Source organism: Chrysemys picta, unplaced genomic scaffold (assembly GCF_011386835.1).
Source record: "Chrysemys picta bellii isolate R12L10 unplaced genomic scaffold, ASM1138683v2 scaf354, whole genome shotgun sequence".
NCBI classification, from domain to species: domain Eukaryota; kingdom Metazoa; phylum Chordata; order Testudines; family Emydidae; genus Chrysemys; species Chrysemys picta.
In genome coordinates this window covers 44,540-61,251 of record NW_027053061.1, presented here as the reverse complement: position 1 = coordinate 61,251, position 16,712 = coordinate 44,540, and the positions used below count along the sequence as shown (strand labels likewise).

The 16,712-nt window shown below is 49.3% G+C and overlaps 1 protein-coding gene across 3 annotated transcripts in view; it reads right to left on the bottom strand.

Moving 5' to 3' along the window:
• Window positions 1–15,390: 15,390 nt before the first annotated feature.
• Window positions 15,391–16,712, bottom strand: part of LOC135978632 (centromere protein F-like) — a 35,927-nt gene continuing 34,605 nt past the window's right edge. For 2 of the 3 annotated variants that reach the window (XM_065579509.1, XM_065579510.1), the window contains one exon: window positions 15,403–15,975. In XM_065579509.1, coding sequence (XP_065435581.1) covers window positions 15,769–15,975 — 207 coding nt within the window. In that variant the 3' untranslated portion in view covers window positions 15,403–15,768. Of the gene's footprint in view, window positions 15,976–16,712 lie in introns of all 3 variants that reach the window. The other variant, XM_065579511.1, reaches the window with a different exon arrangement.

Here is a 16,712-nt window from a genome sequence, read left to right as displayed (position 1 = left end):
TCTAATTTCAGATCACATTTCTGGCAGCTGTGTTTATTGCACATTCTTTAAAGCCAGAAATTAGCATGCATTGAAGTTACCATCAAAGCTCATTTATCCGTATGTCTACATCCTGCCGGCTTGTAGCAATCTGGGCTTGTGTGTTTATTTAGCACTTTATTAAAGTTACAGTAAATAAGATTTCAGTAGATATTCTAGGTTTGTCACAGTATTTAGTATGGACTTGTTACACTGTCATGTTACAGCCTTCATTGGAAGTTTGATCAGAGAAATGCTGTTCAGTATAGTAGATGGTATATTAATATGGTGGCATATTGGTAACAAGAATATGCTCCGATCTTGATAACAGCATGCTCGCTCTCTCACACACCCCTCTCCTGCTCTCTCATTAACAATAAAAGCTCTAGTTGACCTTTCACTCCTAAAGCTACTGAAAACTTTATGAAACTGTAAGTTGATCACGTTGTTGGTCTTTGTAACTTCTTATAGGTTTAGGAGAAAGATTTGCTCTTTAGTCAACCCAGCAGTCCCTGTCATAGCTGCTTGGTCTATTTGCCAGCACTTGCAGAGGCACTATCTGATGAAACAAGGCAGTGTGACAGACAAGGAACTGATATATATTAATTTATGAAGATTGATATGGAATAATGGTTTGAATATTGTAAATGACCTAGTCAATCAGGTAAAATTATTGTATAACTATGTTGGGTTATTAGAATTACCTGTATGGATCTAACTTAATAGGGGGTAGTGGGAAAAGCAAACAAGAAAGCAACACAATATATCTAAATAAGAACACACCACCAGCACAGATTTTAAACTCTGCGACAAACTATCATCTCCAAGGATGCTGTCTCCATCAAGTTGCAAGCCTTTTTTTGCCAACGCTAGGAGCCTTGAAATGAAATAAACACTAAAGAGTTTAAAAGTACTTCTCAAGGGAAGAAAGGAGTGTCAGCAGCTGTTTAGGAAGACAGGTAGAGAGAGAAAGATGCTGTAGAGGGAGCCTAAAGAAGGTTTCCTTCCCAGATCCAGGGAATGGTAAGACTTAGGGAAAAGCCAGAAATGCTTTCAGTATATTTGTTGTTTTAAGATCCATTTTCTCTTAAATGTTTTTGTTCAAAATAAATAATACTTTGCTCCAAGGAGGCTGTTCACTCCCAGTCACTGCTGTCATTGCTCGTGGAGAGAACAAAACTTCAGAGTCTGAGCCTAAGTCAGGCCTGCTGAGGTCTGGTTAATGCCTGGGGACTGCAGCCAAGGCCCAGTCTCGGAGTGGGAGAATTGCATGACTCCACTCAAAGCCAGGTGACAGCTGGAGGCCTAAAAACACGAAGGGGATGCACTCGACAAGACCAGAGGTCAGGGATGCAGTTTGCCTGGGAACTGTGACAGACAGCGTAAGCTGTATTAGGCTAGCAGGGTTGGGGAGAAATACAGCTTTCTGTCTGATGTAAACAATAATCTTCATTGAGGTAGTAAAGAACTCCCCATAGCTTCATTACAGCTGAGTCCTGTCTCTTCTTTTACACGAGGGATGCTCCAGGCCCAAATAGAAACACCAAATCCAGTTCTCCTTGAATCCTGAGGAAGTCCTAATTTGGGTCTACATCTGAAAATAACTGTTCTAGCCAGGAATGGCACTAATGGAGGAACATGAGAGTGTCCAACAACCTAATCCCAAATATGTATCTATAGGGGGATGTGACAGGGAGGCATCACACCCTCTACATTATAAAGTTTGCTGGCACATCAGTGATTGTGTTGGTACACTTAGAAATCCTGCAGAGGGAAACAAAATCAGTTACCAGTATTGTGCATTCCAGATTTTTGTATAGATTTATATTTGTTGTATTGTCCAGAACCACTGTTCTACAAACAAGGCTCAGGACCTTGTGTTTATTTGTGGCCTGCTCCTCTCTGCATAGTAGGCCCCTGTTGACACACAAACTTTCCAGTGGAAAGAGGGGGGGAAATGAAGATGTTCTGTGTTATCAAGGGGCTTATAAAGGGGATGGGTGGAGAAGAGGAAATCAGAACTTTTACAGATGAAGTCTGCATCTGACCCACTAACCTCCTGTCTCACCACACTCAGCACCTTGTTTAACTTGCAATCCTGGATTAAGCTCTTACCCTCTGTAACACACTGCTGGGGATACGCAGAACTGTGAGTCACTGTGTTACCTCTCTGCCTGAGCAAGAATGAGTTTAGCTGGCAATTAGAGTGTGTGTCAGCTCCCTGCCACACCAGCCTGTCTTCCTCAGTAGCAAACTCCTCAAGGTTCGTCCAGCCCAGACTTTGCCTAGCAGATAACCATCAGTGAACTCCAGCCCCCCAAGTTCCTCAAAGATGTTTCTCTGCAATGCACAGTCCCTACATTCTTCAGTCTTCATTCACAGAAGAGATTGTTTGCTGCTCTGTTAAAGAGTCAGTACGTCACAGCTTATTAATTTAACTGAGGTAAATACTCCCCTTCAAACACAGCACTGAATTGGTTTATAGTAAAAGTGAAAAGTTTATTAACAGAAGAGTATGGATTAAGTATATCAAGTAAAAGAGATAAAGATAGAAATGGTTACAAGCAAATAAAAGTGAAAACACACATTTAAAAGTCAAAAACTTGATCTAGCAAGATAGTTTCTCTTACCCCGAGTCTCCTTTCCAGCTTTTTACGGCCTGGCCTGGCCAGGACCCATCACAGAGATCCGATCACTTGGTTTAATTGTCTCCTTAAGGTGCAGGATCAAGATGGAGAGTCTCTCTGTTCTTTCTATTCCCAAAGGGATATCTTCGTTTTACAGGTCAGAAAGGTGTCCTGGGACTCAGTCACCTGTGTTCCTCTGGGGTGCAAGAGCCAGATTAATTCTCTGTCTTTCAAGTTCAGTCTCAAGATAACCCCCACTGCTTTCAATGATTTCAATGAAATCCTAGTGAACTTTAAAAATCCAAAGTACTAGAATCTAACTCAAAACATTCATCCTTGGTAATAATCCTACAAAGGAGCAGCAGCCAAACAAATCTCAGTTTTGTGCTTTTTCTTTCATTACTAGGTAAAAATGAGAAGACTATTTCAAGACCTGAAGGATGAGCTGAACCGCACTTATCAACTAGACCCTTCCATCAGCTACACTGGCATACAGCATAGTGATACCAGCACCTTTAAAACATGTTTTTAGCGTATTACTATCAAGTCACATTGATTTTTTTTCCATTTCCAGACACTTCAGGAGACAAACATAGAAAGACATCAAACTAGACTAATTAGCATGAATTGTACTGCGAGCCTTGCACAAAAAGGAAAAATCCAGCCAATGCATTCTCTGCAACAGAATATACAATTGTTTAATATCACTGTTGTAATCAGGGCCGGCTTTAGACCGATTCAGCCGAATTGGGCCCCGCGCCAAGAGGGCCCCGCGCTGCAGCTGTTCACCCCGCCCACTTCCCCCTCCTCCCCTGCCCTGCACGCCCCGCCCCCTCCCCTGCTTCCCGCGAATCAAAGATTCGCGGGAAGTCTGAGACTAAGCAGCAGGGGCGGGCCGGCCGGCAGCACGAGGTAAGCTGGGGTGGGGGCGGGAGAAGGGCTCTGGGGAGGCGCAGCCCGTTCCCGCAGGCCCCAGCACGGCCCCCGTGGCCCGGCTCCGGCCCGGTCCCCGCGGCTCGGGCCCCCCCGGCCCCCCTGCGGCTCGGCTCGGGGCCCCCCGGCCCCCCTGCGGCTCGGCTCGGGGCCCCCCGGCCCCCCTGCGGCTCGGCTCGGGGCCCCCCGGCCCCCCTGCGGCACGGCGCGGCTGGGCTCGGGTCCCCCCCTGCGGCGCGGCTGGGCTCGGCTCGGGGCCCCCCCGGCGGCGCGGCTGGGCTCGGGTCCCCCCCGGCCCCCCTGTGGCGCGGCTCGGGTCCCCCCCGGCCCCCCCAGCGGCGCGGGGCGGCAGGGCTCGGGGCCCCCCCGGCGGCGCGGCTGGGCTCGGGGCCCCCCCGGCCCCCCTGTGGCGCGGCGCGGCTGGGCTCGGGTCCCCCCCGGCCCCCCCCGCGGCGCGGCTCAGGGCCCCCCCGGCCCCCCTGTGGCGCGGCGCGGCTGGGCTCGGGTCCCCCCCGGCCCCCCTGCGGCGCGGCTCGGCTCGGGGCCCCCCGGCCCCCCTGCGGCGCGGCTGGGCTCGGGTCCCCCCCGGCCCCCCCGGCGGCGCGGCTCGGGTCCTGGGGGTGGGGCTTACAGCAAGCCCCGCCCCCAGGAATCGGGCCCCGCTCTTGCTAAAGCCGGCCCTGGTTGTAATAGTCAGATTACTGTACACAGAACAATACTGGAGTGCCAATGACAGCATTTGTATGGAGACTTTCATAAATCAAAATGGAGTGTTAAGGACAAGTGTGCTTTCACTGATGATTTATCAGCCCTGGCTCAGAAAGTTGCCTTAATTTATACAACCATCTTACCTGGAATTTACTCTAGGAATTCTTCTTGTTTTATGTACCACACACCTGATTAGAGATAGATTAGAAATTAAGAACTGAGGGTAAAATGTTCAAAATCACCTAAACAACTCAGGAGATCATGTCCCGTTTGTTTCCAGAGACTTAAGCTCCTAAGCAATTTGGGAGCCTTTGAAAATTTTATCATACAAAAAAATTAAGTTTAGAGGGAGTTAAGGTAGAGAGTCCATAGCACTAAATCACATTACAGGAATGCTTTAAATTTTCCCAAAACTAAGCACCACAAATGCAGGAAATTCAATGTTAAAGTTACATTTAAAAAGTAGTACAAATAGATTAAGAAATTAAAATACACAGTTAACACAACCTTAACTCTTCCCTGTAGTGACACCATGCAATAACCGTAGGACAATAAATGTTTTCGTTTTTGTGACCTCAGTTCAGCTAAAACTGATTTTTTTTAAAGACTTTTTTCCAAACTCGTCTCCCTCCTGTCGTCACTACAAAGTCAAGATGGGATGGGAAAAATTATAAAACCCCTATAATCTCTTTTACCCTTACATTACTGATATATACTCACAACCATAACTTCATCTTAATGTACATTTTGTATGAGTTTCGTTAATTTTTAATTACCAAAAATTTCACACATGATCACCAAACAAGGAATCAAAAGAAAATGCTACTACGATATTTCTAATTAGTAGAAGATATGCAGTGTCAATCTTTAATCATTTTATTTTAATTTTAACTTTCAAGGTCAGATTTGCTGGCATACCAGAACAGCCTAAAGCAGCCAGGACGCATTGGCCATTTAAACTTAATGCTAATTGGCATCACTAGAACAACACAAAGCCGATAAAGTATAGCGGTGAATCTGTCTCTTAATTTGCAATTGACTGGTTGCTTTAGAGAGCGGTATTATTGAGATTCATGCTATGTGAAAAGGGGGTGGGTAAAGCACAGTCTGCAAGTCTCAATATCTGTGAAATTTAAAGACTCCTCCTATGCGCCTCAGTTTCCCTGCAGGGGCTGCCTGGGTGCACAATAGAGATAAGGCAGCAGTGTCATCGGGAGCCTTTCAGGCATTGATACCCAAGCTAGTGTGCCAGCATGGAACCTTCAAAGAGCTGCGAAATTGGGCCAACTAATCTACCAATAAGCACTCCACTCATGTCCAGTCTCCTTCATCCAGAGTCATTACACCCCATAGAACTATTGCATGAAAAATAACTTGAGAGAAAGGGGGGTGGGATTGGTGAAATTGCATCTGATGTCACAATGGTCCCAATTAAAAGTTACCTGACCGGTTGAACTGACCCTGTGTGTAGTCTATATAACAATTAGATTAAAAAAATCCTTAAAATAGCTTAATTGCAACCTAATTTCTTGCAATATAGCCTACACACAAGTTTTCAATTAATTTTAACTATATAAAACATTTGAAGAGTTTATGTTAAGATCATTTGGGACATAGAAGAGAGTGATACAAATGCTAAATTTCTTAAGGGTCCCAGTTTTCAATTAATTTAACTAATTAATTTATTTTCTTGTAATTCTCAGAAAATTCATTCTGTGCTCAAAAGGAAAGTACTGTAAGTTTGAGCAGGCAGGATAATGCTGTGTTTTCCATACATAAAAGACGTTGAATCCTTATTTGAGTCTAAAGCTCAACCTGAATTATGCTTAATTTTTTCTTCCAACTCAGATCAGTAACAACTGAAGAAGAGAGACTGTAAAAAGTAGAAGATACAAAGAAAAAATGAAATCATCTATATATATTATGCAAGTTACAGTCTTACAGTGTTAATATTAGTGTCATAGCCGATCTGATTTTTCTAATACATGGCCTGGATAGGGAAACATGATCAGCAATGCTTTGGGAAAAGTCATTTCTACTCAGTTGGACAATTATTGATTTTAATTGATTCGGCTGATGTGACCCTTTATATGTTCCACTGCATTGCGGTGGGCTGCTAGATTGAGCCCACTGAGGCCTTTTGAAGTGATGAATACATTTTTTTAATGTAGAGTTTATTTGGAATGATTTATCCCAAACTCAAGTGCATTATGATGAACAAAGAGGAATTCCCATTTTTACTGAAATGCAGCTAGGCTTGTAGACATTCTACTGTGGACTTAATCATCCACTTGTATGTCATCCTTTGTCCATTAAACTTTGTTATATTTACAGTACATTCTATTAATAGCCTCAGGTAAAGATGGACTGAGAAGTTGAAATGATAAGAGCTGGAGGCCAAGACCTCTGGGAAACCCTTCTTCAGAGGTTTAGCCGTTAGATGGTATCTTCTGCCTTTCCAAGTAACTGGAAGGAGTCCAACACCATTCTGCTGTGCAAGAAGTGATCGTGAAGATCTAAAGAACTTTTGTCCAATATGCCTGCTCTCACATGTCTACAAGCGGTTCACCAAAATAATAACAAACCGACTCTCACAGAGTGTGGACGAGCAACAGCCCAGAGAACAGGCAGGTTTTCGGAGGAATTTCAGCACATGGACCATATTTTCACTATATTCCCTTTATGTATTGCCTTTGTCGACTATGAAAAAGCGTTGGACAGCATAGAGATCAATACAGTGTTGAATGCTCTTGCAGAGCAGGGCATCGACACAAATGATATCAAACTATTAAAGGAAGCAAATTGACGGCACAACTGATACAATCTTATTTGATACTCCCCATCCCAGTTAAGAACAGTGTGAAACAAGGCGACATGGTTTCACCGAAACTCTTCACAGCCTGCCTCAAAATAGTAATGAGGCAGATGAATTGGAAGGGTGGAATCAACATCAACAGAGAGCAGTTTTACCATCTTGGATTCATGGGCTATATTGTGTTGATTGCCAAAAATGCTAGCAAAACTACAGAAAATGCTGCGAGAACTCAACACAAAAAGCAGCCAAGTCAGATTGAAAATTAACCGCTCCAAAACAAAATGTATACGATATACCACCTTGCCAAAAGCCCAAATAACAATGAAGGGAGAACAAATAGAAGTTGAGCAATATATCTATTTGGGCCAAGGAATTAACATGCGCCACGATCAGGAAGCTGAACTCTCGCGAAGAAAGAACGCACATTGGTGTGCATTCAGTTCTATCAAGGATGTCCTCCAAGGAAAAATCAACAAGGCAACATGTGCCAGCCTCTTCAGCTAAACAGTACAGTAACTCCTCATTTAAAGTCATCCCTGTTAACGGTGTTTCATTGTTATGTTGCTCATTAATTACAGAACACGCTAGTTTAAAGTTGTGCAATTGTTAGTGGGGGAATGGTCCCGCTATTGTGGGGAACTTTCCTGGCTTCTGCACTACCCCGGTGAAGTGGGCTAGCGAAAGGATCTGAGTCCTCGCTCCCACTCCCTTTACCCAGAGGCCTCCCTGCCCTTGAGGGCTCCCCTTCCACTCTCCTGTCTGGCAGAGTCCTCGTAACCCTAACAAGGCTGGGCCCAGGATTGCTGTGCCCAGGATTCCTGGGGGGCTCAACCCCCAACCCTGCTGTGGTCACCTAGGACAGGGGTTAGGGTGTCCCCACTCTGGGGTACCCTCTCTGCACTGGGCACCTCCCTGACCCACTGATTATTCCATACAATTTAAAGCAAATACAAGTTGTTTAATTAACAATTAATCTAAAGAAAAGAACAAGGAAAAATGGGAAAGGTTAAAGGAAAACACATCACCCTGCTCTGTGGCAGGGAACATCACAAACAGTGTCTCTGGACATCAGGGCACTTCGCAGTCTGTTCCTTGTAGGTCCCAGATTTCCTTCTCAGGCCCTGGCTGTGCTGCAGGTATGCTGCGGGTTGGACACTTGCAATGGTGGTGGCCACACACCTCCGGGCTTTGAGTGGTGGGACCCTTCTTTCCAGCGTCAGCCCCCCGTCAGGTTAAGGTCCCCCGCCCGGTCTGGCGTGCAAGGGCCCTTGGCTAGGGGTGTCTTTCTGTGCTGGGCCCTTTGCCCGAGGTCCCCCTTTGGCTGGTCCCAGTTGCTCACCACACCTGGCTCTGTGGCTGCAGCTCTGCTCCCAGCACAGGATCTGCTCTCCCTGGGCTGCGTCTCTGGCTGTGCCTCTGGGTCTGGCACAGTTCTGCTCTCCAGCTCAGCTTGGGCCCCTGCTTTCTCCTTAGCTCGGCCCCACTCAGTCTGACCCAGGCAATTCCAACTCACACGGAGGACGGGACCCACCCTGGCCTCCTGTCATGCTGATTAGCCTGCCTGCCCTGTCAATCAGGCTGACCTGAGCATTGGCCTCTCGCCATTGTTCCTGGGGACTGTCAGTCTCAGGGTCCTGATTTCCCATCGACCCCTCCCCTTTTAGTGCTGGGAGCTAGCCAACCAAAACACCCCCACTGAATGTTAGTAAGGGGCAACGGTCCCCTTACACAATGCTGCCTTATGTCATAACAGATAGTTAAGGGTTAATGCCTCTTTTATCTATAAAAGGTTAAGAAGTTCACCTAGTCTAGCTAACACCTGACCAGAGGAACCAATGGGGGGATAAGATGTTTCAAAAGGAAGGAGGGAAGTTTCCTTTGTTTAGTTTCAGTTTAAGTTTTGACCGGAGTGGGCAAGCTCCAGAATTCAGCCTCTTATCAAGTAGTGAGTATTAGTGAAGGAAATAAATAGGTTTATGTTTATTTTCTTTGTAACTTGTCTTGGGCATTAGGGAATAATCAAATTGGGTATTTTTTGTGTAACTAAGTTTTTGCCCAGGGGAACATCCTCTGTGATTTGAAGCTGTTGTCTGTGAGAGTAGCTGGTATGCTAATCTCTCCCAGAGGGTTTTCTTTTACCTTTCTTTTCTTTAAGTAAAAGCCTTCTTTTTAAGAACCTGCTTGATTTTTCCTTGTTTTAAGATCCAAGGGGGTTGGATCTGGACTCACCTGGAATTGGTGGTGGGAAAGGAGGGGGAATGGTTAAATTCTCCTTGTTTTAAGATCCAAGGGTTTGGATCGGTGTTCACCAGGGAATTGGTGAAGAAGTCTCTCAAGGGTACTGTAATAGGTCCTAGCCGGGGCTCGACCCTTCCGGGCAGGAGGGGAGCCACACCGACTCGCTACTGTGGGAACAAGAAGTCAGTTAGTCTCGAAGCTCCGGCTCTTTGGTGCAGGACCGGCGCGACCACAGTTAAAGCTCAGGCCCTTGACTGCAGGGGCCGCGCGAGCCAACAGTTCAGAGCCCAGGCCCTGGATCAGGGCGGGGCAAACACAGTTAAGCTCTGGCCCTTGTTGGCAGGGGCTGAGCGAGCAGGCAGTTCAGAGCCCAGGCCCTGGATCAGGGCGGGGCAAACACAGTTAAGCTCAGGCCCTTGTTTGCAGGGGGCTGAGCGAGCAAATAGTTCAGAAGCCCAGGTAAGGCACGCCTAGGCTTTCTGTAGCCGAGCGTTGGGTGAGGGGGAAACCTGCCACCCGTGAGCAGGGGTGGCAGGGGGGAACGCAGGCCCACCCACTCCACTGCGTTCCAGCCTGGGGCCCTAGCAGCGGTTACTGCCGCTGCTGGTCAGTGGGGTATCCAGACCGCAACACACTGACATAGGCTCACACTCGGTTGCAGCTGGACCGGGGTCGGCTACCCCTGGGCTACTTCCACGATCCCCCTCAAAGCCTACCTCGTTCGTCGCGCCGGGCTCGGGCCAGTCCATCTGCATGGGCTCCTCTCTGCCAGGGCTCGGTGGCAGGTCCGGTAGCTCTGCCGGGAAGTCAGGCCAACGGTCCTCAGGCGGCTCCTCTGGGTAGCAGCAGGGGCGGAGGGGTTCGGGTACAGTCTCACCCTCAGGGTTGGTGGGGTGGGGTTCCCAGGGATTCTCCCAGTGACGGGAGCGGACGGGCTCCGATGGCTCCTCCTCGTAGCGTGCCCGGGGTAGCTCGGGCCAGCTAGGGTCCAGGCCACGGTCTTCGGCGGTCTCCTGGCCGGGAGCTCCCGGCCACACGTCTGCTCCCTGCGGTGGTTGGCCGCCAACTGAGCTCTGGCGGCCGGCCTTTATACTTCCTGTCCCGCCCCTTGACTTCCGGGGGGCGGGGACAGGCGGTGGTGGTCCCACCCACTCTGGTGCCTGCACGTGGGCTCCCTCTTCTGGGCAGGAGGGGAGCCACACCGACTCACTACAGGTACCCAGGAAGGGAGTTAGCACTTGGGAGTGGTGGCAGCAAAACCAGATCTAAGCTGGTAATTCAGTTTAGAGGTTCACATGCAGGCCCCCATCTCTGTACTCTAAAGTCCAGAGTGGGGATGAAACTTAGGACACCTTATAACGTCGTTTGGCAGCCGCCTGCTTTGTCCACTGCTTGCAGGAAGAGCAGCCTGTTGCAGCTAGCTGCTGAGGGCTTAGAATCTGGGTGGACCAGCAGCCTCCCCTTTCAGCTCCCCACTCCCCTAGGTTCCCTGTGCAGCAGCTGCCCAGCCAGCTATCAATTGCGGGCAGTTCAGATGTCCCTCCGCCCACTGCCATGTGCTGCTCCTGCCCTCTGCCTTGGAGCTGCTCTTGGGAGCCTCCTGCTTGCTGTGCAAGGGGGGGGGCTAATATCAGGGTTTCCCCCTCTCCCCTGCTCCTGCACCCCACTTACCCCTTCTCCATATACAGCAGGGTGGGGACACTGATGGAGAGAGACAGAGAGAGCTTGGGGCAGCAGCTGCTGTCTCAACTCCCAATAGACTTAAAAAGACAGTGTACTTACGAGTGGGGTCAGCATACTTAAAGGGGCAATGTGCATATCTCTCTCCCTCTCCCACACACAGGGTGCGTGTCTCTGTTTGCCATGCTGTCTCCCCCCATTGGTGCTGCCTTGTAGAGTGTGAGGCTACATTAACAACATTTTAACCCTTGAAGGCTCAGCCAAAAGCTAGTTCATCATTTAGCAGTAAGGCATTCCCTGGGGAAATATCTCACTCGCTTCCACCCCCTCAACCAAGCTTCACAATCGTCATCGCTGTGTACAGTATTAAAGTGTTTGTTTAAAATATGGTGTGTGTGTGTATAGTTTTTCCTCTGGTGAAAAAAATTTCCCTGGAACCTAACCCCACCCATTTATATTAATTCTTATGGGGAAATTGGTTTTGCTTTCCAATGTTTCGCGTAAAGTCATATTTTTCAGGAACATAACTACAACGTTAAGCGAGGAATTACTGTACTGCAATGTTGTATGGTAGTGAAACATGGGTGCTGACAGAGGAGCAGCAACTGTTGTCATGGAGAGTGTGATGGAAAGAAGAATTCTGGGAATTTCAATCCACGACCGAGTCCCCAATGAAGAGATCAGACAGCAGAGTGGAGTGCTGAACGTCGTTGTTGAGAGCAGGCATAGTAAAATGCGATAGGCGGGCATATAGTGAGGCTCACTGACAATCGATGGACTAGCAGCTGCACTCGGCCAAACTCCAAAGAGATGGGAAGATGTTACCATGAAAAGACATGGCCGCACATGGAGAAGGAAGGCCATGATACAAGAAGAATGGAAGACGTGTTGTGATTGGTGCAATCGAGACGAGGGCTGAAGGACCAATCGATCAAGGTGATCAAGGTGAACTTCTAGTAATGAATAGTCTCAGAAATGTGTTTTGGAAATTTAATGAAACATCTATATACAGAAGGAATACTGCTAATGTAATATGTGGTTTGGTATTTAACTGCATTTCTATTAAATTTTATCTCAAACAAGTTTCTACAGAATTATTTACAGAACATTGTACAGCGATCAGCTATATTACCAACATGTTGTGAAATAAAAATGGATATGACCATTCTTTCAAGATAGCTTTCCTGACATAGTTCTCAGGAAATGTTTAACAACAAGACCTGTAAAAATGATTTAGTGTTCAAAGTATTATACAAATTATTTTGACAAAAAATAGTGAGCATATAGTTTTCATTCCTAGTCATGAAAACTATTTATCTTCCAAAGGTTATCTTGATCTGAAGTGATATAACTGCAGTGTAGAAGTTTCGTGCCGGGGCTCGACCCTCCTGGGCAGGAGTGGAGCCACACCGACTCACTACTGGTGGAACAAACAACCAGTTAGTTCAGGGCTCAGGCCCTCTGGTGCAGGGGCTGAGCAACCGTATAGAGTTAGGAAGCTCAGGCCCTTTGGTGCAGGGACTGAGTAACAATATAACAGCCAGTTGGGAGGCCCAGGCCCTGGATCAGGGCGGGGCACAAACAGTCACAGCTCAGGCTCTCTGGTGCAGGGGCTGAGCAAACAAGCAGCAAGTTCAGGTAGGGCCCAGGCCCTGGATCAGGGCGGGGAACAAACAGTCACAGCTCAGGCCCTTTCGTGCAGGGGCTGAGCAAACAATATCCCAGTTGGGGTAAGCGCAGGCTCCTACACCTCCTGCAGGGGGGGACGCAGGCCCACCCACTCCACTGCGTTCCAGCCCGGGGCCCTAGCAGCGGCTATCACCTCTGCTGGTCAGTGGGGTATCCTGCCCGAAACACGCCGGGCTCGGGCCAGTCCAGCAACATCGGTTCCTCTGGTTCGGGACTTGGGGGCAGGTCTGGCAGCTCCTCGGGGAAATCCGGCCACTGAGGCTCCGGCGGCTCCTCCGGGTAACAGCAGGGGTGGAGGGGCTCTGGGGGCTCCTCGCCTTCATAGTTGGCGTGGGGCAGGTCTGACTGCTCCTCCCAATGACGGGAGCGGACGGGCTCCAGCGGCTCCTCCTCGTAGTGGGCTCGGGGTAGCTCAAGCTAGTTAGGGCAACAGCCTCGGGCCTCGGAGGTCTCCCGGCCGCACGTCTGCTCCCTGCGGTGGCTAGGCCTCACTGAGCTCTGGCGGCCAGCTTTTACACTTCCTGTACCGCCCCTTGACTTTCGGGGGGCGGGAACAGGCGTCGGTGACTCCGCCCACTTGGGTGTCTGTAAGGGCTCTCCCTCTGATGGGCAGGAGGGGAGCCACCCCGAGTCACTACATGCAGGCTAGTAACATAAGGGTCCTAAAGTCAATCCAACCCTAACCCTGTCCCTTGACCCATTAAGCCCCACCCCTTGACCCGTCAAACCCCGCCCACCTGTCAAAGGAAGTCCCGCCCCAGAGGGTATTACTTCCGGGGTCAAAGCAGCCACATGATTATAAGCAAGGTGCCTTCTGTGACCCCTGTAAGAACTCCTCCCACTTCCCTCTACCAATCACCATGGGTTTTGCCCTGATAGGACCTCCCAGAGAGGAGATTTGACCAGTCAGGGTGAGTCCTAGGGCGGGGTGACCTGTTCGGAAGTGGGTCGTGTTACCCCTCTAATAACTCCTCCCAACACCCTCTGCCAGTCAGAGTGCAGCACCATTACCCCAGAAGTCCCAGCTACGGGCAGAAGAGGCCGTCTCTTACCAAGGACACGTGTTTTAGAAATTGTGGAAAGGCTGCTGAGAGGAAAGGTGGACTCCTTTACCACCCCCGTGAGAACTTCGGACTTTGTTTTAGACCTGAGCACCTTTGGACGTGTGTGGAGAAAGCGCTACATCAGTGACAGTTCCAAGGAGGACCTTTTGACTCAACCGTTGATGGATACGTTGGAATCCAACCCCAAAACCCTTGTGAGGCACCCCGATGAGTGTGACGGCCTCTCATTGTTCAACCCCCTAGAGGTGGAAGGTGATCATGGCTTGGAGGAGTCACCGGCGGGCAAGGTGAACGGAAAAGACGTTGCTCAGGTAAATGAATGATTAAGAAGCGAAGGTCGAGGCAGGGCCGGCTCTAACTTTTTTGCCGCCCCAGGCAAAAAAGAAGAGCACCGCCCCGCCGTACCCCGCCCCGTGAGTGACGCACAGCTGAACCCGCCCCGACCAGCGCCGCCGAAATCCCCACACCCCCAGCAGCAGGCTGCCCGAAGCCCCACCCCCCGAGCAAGCCCCTGGCCCCCCAGCGCCGCACCGCCCGAAGCCCCGCCCCCTCCAAGTGCCGCGCCCCACCTCCGAGCGACGTGCCGTTCCAAGCCCCTGCCCCCCCTCTGACCGACGCGCCAAGCCCCCGCCCCTCCGAACGTCATGCTGCCCAAAGCCCCACCCCCGGAGAGCCACGCAAGCCCCCGCTCCCCCAGCGCTATGCCGCCCGAAGCCCTGCCCTTTCCGAGTGCCGTGCCAAGCCGCTGCCCCCCCCTCCGAGCGCTGTGCTGCCCGAAGCCCCACCCCCCGTGCGCCGCGCAAGCCCCCGTGCCCTCGGCGCCGCACCACCCGAAGCCCCGCCCCCTCCAAGCGCCGCGCCGCCTGAAGCCCCCGCACCTCTCCGAGCGACACGCCATGCCAAGACCCTGCTCCCCCTCTGAGCGCAGTGCCAAGCCCCCCGAGAGCCCCGCCACCAAACCAAAATAAATAAATAAATAAAAATCCTAGCGCCACCTCGCTGTAAGGTGCCGCCCCAAGCACGTGCTTGGTCGCCTGGTGCATGGAGCCGGCCCTGGGTCGAGGATGGAGTGTAATGGGGCTAGGAACCAGGGATTGCGTAAATTAACAAATTAAAGCCTTATGGGAGGTACCGTCACAGCATCGTCGAGCTGTTGAGAGATTTTCAGAAAAGCAACAGTGTAAGCACCCCACTGCTGCTTGTTAATTTACGCAATCCCTGGTTCCTTGCCCCATTATACCCCATCCTCGACCGTCGCTTCTTAATCATTCATTTACCTGAGCGACGTCTTTTCTGTTCAGCTTGTTAGCTGGTGACTCCCCTAAGCTATGATCGCCTTCCACCTCTAGAGGGTTGAACAATGAGAGGCCGTCACACTCATCGGGGTGCCTCACAAGGGTTTCGGGGTCGGATTCCAACGTATCCATCAACGGTTGAGTCAAAGGGTCCTCCTCGGGACTGTCACTGATGTAGCGCTTTCTCCACACAAGTCCAAAGGTGCTCGGGGCTAAAACAAAGTCTGAAGTTCTCACAGCGGTGGGAAAGGAGTCCATGTTTCCGCTCAGCAGCCTTTCCACAATTTCTAAAACACGTGTCCTTGGTAAGAGATGGCCTCCTCTGCCCGGAGCTGGGACATATGGGGTAATGGTGCTGCACTCTGACTGGCAGAGGGTGTTGGGAGGAGTTCTTAGAGGGGTCACACGACCCACATCCGGACAGGTCACCCCGCCCTAGGACTCACCCTGACTGGTCAAATCTCCTCTCAGGGTGGTCCTATCGGGGTAAAACCAATACCGAGGAGGAGTTCGTAGGCGGAGGGTCACATGACACACCTTGCTGCCGGTCATGTGGACGTCTTGACCCCGGAACTAACACCCCCTGGGGCGGGACTTCCTGTGACAGGTGGGTGAGGTTTAAGGGGTCAAGGGGCAGGGTAAAGGGGTCAAGAGGCAGGGTTAGGGTTTTATTGACGGTAGGGCCCTTATACTACTCAGGTTTACAGTATTATACAGTTTTGGCCTTCTTCATTTTGCTCAGGTGATGTTTGTGTGCTCAAGGAACATCTGCCTTTGTGAATGTTAATATTCTCCCTAGAGGTCTGAGCAACAGTTTTTGTGGGTTGTTCATTTATGCAAAGAGATCTTGAACTAGATTCCATGGGTTCAATAGCTGTTTCTGCTTCGCACTGTTGAGTATCATCTACCTGCAACACAACAAAAAATAGTCTTGTTAAGTACCAGCAGAAAGTGAGAGACGCATTCCAAGTAACCAAATACCATGAATTAGCAGACACCCGCTAAATGCAAGAATCTTCAGTGTTTATATTGATCACTTTGAAAATACAACAGTGCTGTGCAGAATGCTTTACAGCAACTACCTACTCCTCACCACGTTCAAGTTTTACAAATCGCAAGTCACATAATATAACAAGGTATAGGCAAAGCTAAGGAGTAGTACACAGTAATTCCTTGTCTAGTCTATTCTTGCTCAATCACTAATCTGCAGAACTGTATTTTGAGATATGTAATTTAAGTTTAATTACTGATATTTCATAATGAATTTGTAAATGTCCTATAGTTTATTCTGTAAATAGAATAACACTTGAAAAAGTTGTTTTCTCCTGAAGCATTTACACTGGCCTGCAGAGGATATCTTGTCCAGATGTTCTGCTGTTCAACACTAGCTCTGTAAAACTGTTAAAAAATTTCACAATATTTATACCTTTGGAGTTATCTCAAATTCCAGTCCCCACTGCTATTACAATCATCCTTGGCTCCCCTGCACTTCCCACCAAATGCTGACATGATTTTAGCATTAATTAGTTAAAACTTAAGTAGTTATAAATGTGTGCTTCACGACAATTGAAATCCCAAATGCCACAGCTTCTGATAGTGTAGGTAATTGGTCTCAATTCTCATCCCACTTACACTGATGTGGGTC